At 36.5% G+C, this 4,689-nt stretch overlaps 1 protein-coding gene across 1 annotated transcript; it reads right to left on the bottom strand.

Moving 5' to 3' along the window:
* Positions 1-993: 993 nt before the first annotated feature.
* On the bottom strand, positions 994-3,326 carry LOC149186182 (heat shock cognate 70 kDa protein-like). The gene is made up of 2 exons (XM_089409241.1): positions 3,122-3,326; positions 994-2,877 (listed from the first exon to the last, which is right to left on the bottom strand). Exons 1-2 carry the CDS (start codon positions 3,324-3,326, stop codon positions 1,130-1,132), a joined length of 1,953 nt encoding a protein of 650 aa, XP_089265367.1. The 3' UTR covers positions 994-1,129.
* Positions 3,327-4,689: the final 1,363 nt, after the last annotated feature.

Raw genomic sequence — 4,689 nt, 5'->3', positions numbered from 1 at the left:
TTTTGTTGGTGACACTACTTCAATAAATCATTAAATTTCTCTTTGACAAAAATGGTTAGGTCATTATAATTATTTTGCATCTTTATTACTCAATATATTAGACCATTTCATTATGTGAAAGCAAGACAAACCATATCATAAAATAGACCATTTTAGTTATCAAATTTTAAGTGGAATAGAATGCAACTTATTATATTATGAAATATAACAAATTTGTAACAAATATTGACTTTTTTCCACAATGTCTAAACATAAGAAACTATTGTTCATATCATTACCTCATTAAATTGTTGAATACTGAACTAAAATGATATGTTGTGAAGTTAATGAGGCCTTTGTTTCAGTTTTAAAGTGGATGGAGAGCGATTACCAAGGCTTCATTTTAGCTATGTTTTGCTAACTTAAATAGTAGATTTCATTTGAGATATGGTTTCCTCCATTTAAAGGATACATTTGCCTAGTGTACCATGATACTTGGAAATTTAAACCTCAAAATTTCATGTATTATACCAGGTAACTTTTACCATGTAATATCAATTAAAAAAAATAATACAAAACCAATAAACTAATAAAAGAATATTAAAAAAAAAAACAGCTCTCGAGTATTCCAACAAAATAAAAATCAAATATCCAACACAAATTCTCTTTTCCTTACAAGTCAAAACACCAACATTCAATAACAAAAGTGAAATAGATATAAAATATTTAAAGGCACACAATACAAATCCTCATTATTCCAACATAATAAAAGTGAAATAGATATAAAATATTTCAACACAAACTGTACTATTCCACTTCTAAATCTAGATTTGTAAGAACCAAAAACACCCATACACAACCAATAAAACAATATAAAAATTTAGAAAAAATGAAACAGCTCTAAAGTATTCCAACAACATAACGAAGTAGAATATCAACACAAATCCTCATTTCCTTGCTGCTCAAAACAACAGCATTCAATTCTCATATCTAAAATGGAGAGACAATCCACCTTCTAAATCCTCATTTCCTTGCTGCTCAAAACAACAGCATTCAATGGAGAGACAATCCACCTTCTAAATCCTGATTTGTAAGGGTGCTGTATCATCTTCTAACACGGTTAAAACAAAAAGAAAAAAGAGAAAATTATTTAATCAACTTCCTCAATTTTAGGCCCCGAGCCTGCAGCAGCAGAATAACCCTGTTCAGGAGAGCCAGCAGCTCCATAGGCTCCACCAGGTATATCAGCACCAGCGCCTTGGTACATCTTAGCAATGATAGGATTGCAAGTGTTCTCCAGCTCCTTCATCTTGTCATCAAACTCGTCAGCATCTGCAAGCTGGTTGTTATCGAGCCATTGGATAGTCTGTTCAAGGGCATCCTCAATCTTCTTTTTATCAGATGGATCTAACTTTGCCGCAATCTTATCATCTCGAATGGTATTCCTTACGCTGTAAGCATAGTTCTCCAAAGAGTTCTTGGCCTCTAACTTCTTCTTGTGCTCTTCATCTTCAGCCTTGTATGTCTCAGAATCACGAACCATCTTCTCAATCTCCTCCTTACTCAATCTACCCTTGTCATTTGTAATGGTGATTTTGTTTTTGTGACCAGTGGTTTTGTCCTCAGCAGAGACATTTAGAATACCATTGGCATCAATATCAAAGCACACAGTGATCTGGGGAACTCCTCTGGGAGCAGGGGGAATACCAGAAAGTTCAAATTTACCCAACAAGTTATTGTCCCTGGTTCGAGTTCGCTCACCCTCATACACTTGAATCAACACACCAGGCTGGTTGTCTGCGTAAGTAGAAAAGACTTGCTCCTTCTTTGTGGGGATGGTAGTATTCCTGGAGACGAGAACTGTCATAATCCCACCTGCAGTTTCTAGCCCTAATGAAAGGGGAGTAACATCTAGAAGCAACAGATCTTGCACTTTCTCACTGCCCTCTCCACTCAAAATAGCAGCTTGCACTGCAGCTCCGTATGCAACAGCCTCATCAGGGTTAATGCTCTTGCAAAGCTCCTTGCCATTGAAGAGGTCCTGCAACAAGGACTGAACCTTAGGGATCCTGGTAGACCCACCAACAAGAACCACATCATGGATTGAGCGTTTGTCCATCTTCGCATCCCGCAGGCATTTCTCAACAGGCTCCATGCACTTCCTGAACAAATCCATGTTCAACTCTTCAAATCTAGCCCTAGTAATAGTGGTATAGAAGTCAATACCTTCATATAGGGAATCAATCTCAATGGTGGTCTGGGCAGTTGATGAAAGGGTTCTCTTAGCTCTCTCACAGGAAGTTCTGAGTCTCCTGAGGGCTCTGGCATTACCACTAATGTCCTTCTTATGTTTTCTCTTAAACTCTTGTACAAAGTGGTTCACCAATCTATTATCAAAATCTTCACCACCCAAATGTGTATCACTAGCAGTGGCCTTCACTTCAAAAATACCATCTTCAATTGTGAGCAGAGACACATCAAAAGTACCTCCACCCAAATCAAAGATAAGAACATTCTTCTCACCAGAACTGCTAGCCTTCTTGTCAAGCCCATAGGCAATAGCAGCAGCAGTGGGCTCATTGATGATTCTCATAACATTCAAACCAGAGATTGCCCCTGCGTCCTTGGTTGCCTGCCTTTGAGAATCATTGAAGTATGCAGGAACAGTGACCACAGCATTCTTAACAGTGGTCCCAAGATAAGCTTCTGCAATCTCCTTCATCTTAGTTAAAACCATGGAAGAGATCTCTTCGGCTGCAAAATGCTTCTCCTCCCCTTTGTATGTTACAACGATGCTGGGCTTATCGCCAACCCTTGAAATGACCTTGAAAGGCCATAATTTCGCATCGCTCACAACGGAGGGATCAGAGAACCTCCTACCAATCAACCGCTTTGCATCTGCCATAACATAGAGAACTGATTTAGATTGAACACAAATGCAAATTCTACACAAACAGAAGAATCTTACAGCTGCAAATTCAAGCCTTCATATCAATCACCTTCAAAAAACTATAAGCTGAATTATGTCCATCCCGGTTCATATTCGAGAATGAAAGGGGAATTAATATACAACAACTGAATCACATATACAGAAATAAGCAGTGGAATAAACTCCCTCAAAAGAGTGACAGAGATTACTAACCGAAAACAGTGTTGATAGGATTCATGGCGACCTGGTTCTTGGCAGCATCTCCGATGAGACGCTCTGTATCAGTAAAAGCGACATAGGAGGGAGTGGTTCGATTCCCCTGATCATTGGCGATGATTTCCACCCTGTCGTGCTGCCACACTCCCACACACGAGTACGTCGTCCCCAGATCGATTCCGATCGCTGCTCCCTCGCCCATATTGACACTCTCACACACATAACGCAGAGAGGGAGTTAACTAAGGAAATTGCGCCGAGAGCGATCGAAACTGTAGACGAGTAATGCAGGCCAAGAAGCACGAGAGGGGGAATGTTCAAAATAGTTGTTTCACACTTGAATTCCCTTCCCTTGACCATATTTTATAGTCGTAGAAATACTTTCAACTTAACTTCTCCCTTGGGATAAAGTAAAAAATAGGGGTTGGTTTTTCAACGAATTGGCCTTAAACCAATCCGTCATGGGTATTTATTGTGATACAAAACTAATTTTTTTTTGTTCTTTGGGAAACTTTATCTATCGGCTTCGGTTTTTATTGTTCTGTAAATCCATAAATTTATTTTTCTCTTTCCAGAAACTTCATTTACCATTTTTTTTATTGTTATACTAACTTAAGTTTCTCGAAAGAGAAACTTTATTAACCGGACTTTGGGATATTATTATTATTATAACGGTTTTCATATTTCATATTATAAGTTTAATGTTCTAATTTTATAAATTTTAATTTGTGGGCAAAAAAATCAATCTTAAATCAATTTCAATCTAAAAAAATTCAATCTTAAAGCAATTTCAACCTAATTCGAGAAAAGTAAGTTTTAAATAATTGCCACACAAACCTAATTCACTTATTTAAAAAACTCCATTTAAAAGTTTTATTGTTGGATAACCGGAATTCTCTCCTTCAAGAAACTTCATCTATTAGGTTTTGGGATTTTATTGTTATGGCTTTTCCTTCAAGAAACTTCATCTATTAGGTTTTGGGATTTTATTGTTATGGTTTTCATTTTCCAACGTCATAATTTTAGTGCTACAACCTTAAAAGTTGAATTTCTAACAATGAAACGGGTATGTTAACCTCATAGGTCGTACCTTGATTCGTTATTATGAGATTTTTTTAATTAAAAGCCCATATCCAAGTGTAATTGGTCTAAAAATATCTATTGTCTACTTTGGTCACCCACAAAAAAATATCTCATAGAATCAACTATCTCCACAATGTGAAATTAAAAATCAGCCTTTTATTCAAGGGTCACCTTACTTTCTAATGAAGACAAGAAGAAGGAAGAAGTTATCCTTACATCCTCTATCTTTCCATGTTTCTATGAGAGGAAATTCTTTGATGTGAGCAAAATTACAATTCTCTTTGGTTGTATGTATGCCCTCTTGGATCATATGTTGTTCTTGATTTCTTATAAATCAATATAAATGCTTCTTATATTTGAAAAATAACTAATGTATTATTCATTTCTTTTGCATGCTTTTTAGTGGGGAAGCACGCATGATTTTCTTATATGGATTCTTGTGAAGAGTATTTGTTTTCGAAATGAACAACTATGTTGTGTGAT

This window comes from Pinus tabuliformis, chromosome 3_1 (assembly GCF_031772625.1).
Source record: "Pinus tabuliformis cultivar Carrire ecotype Pingquan chromosome 3_1, CPIR1, whole genome shotgun sequence".
In the NCBI taxonomy this organism is placed as follows: domain Eukaryota; kingdom Viridiplantae; phylum Streptophyta; class Pinopsida; order Pinales; family Pinaceae; genus Pinus; species Pinus tabuliformis.
The sequence above is the reverse complement of the archived record's forward strand: the minus strand, read 5'-3'. Positions and strand labels throughout refer to the sequence as shown.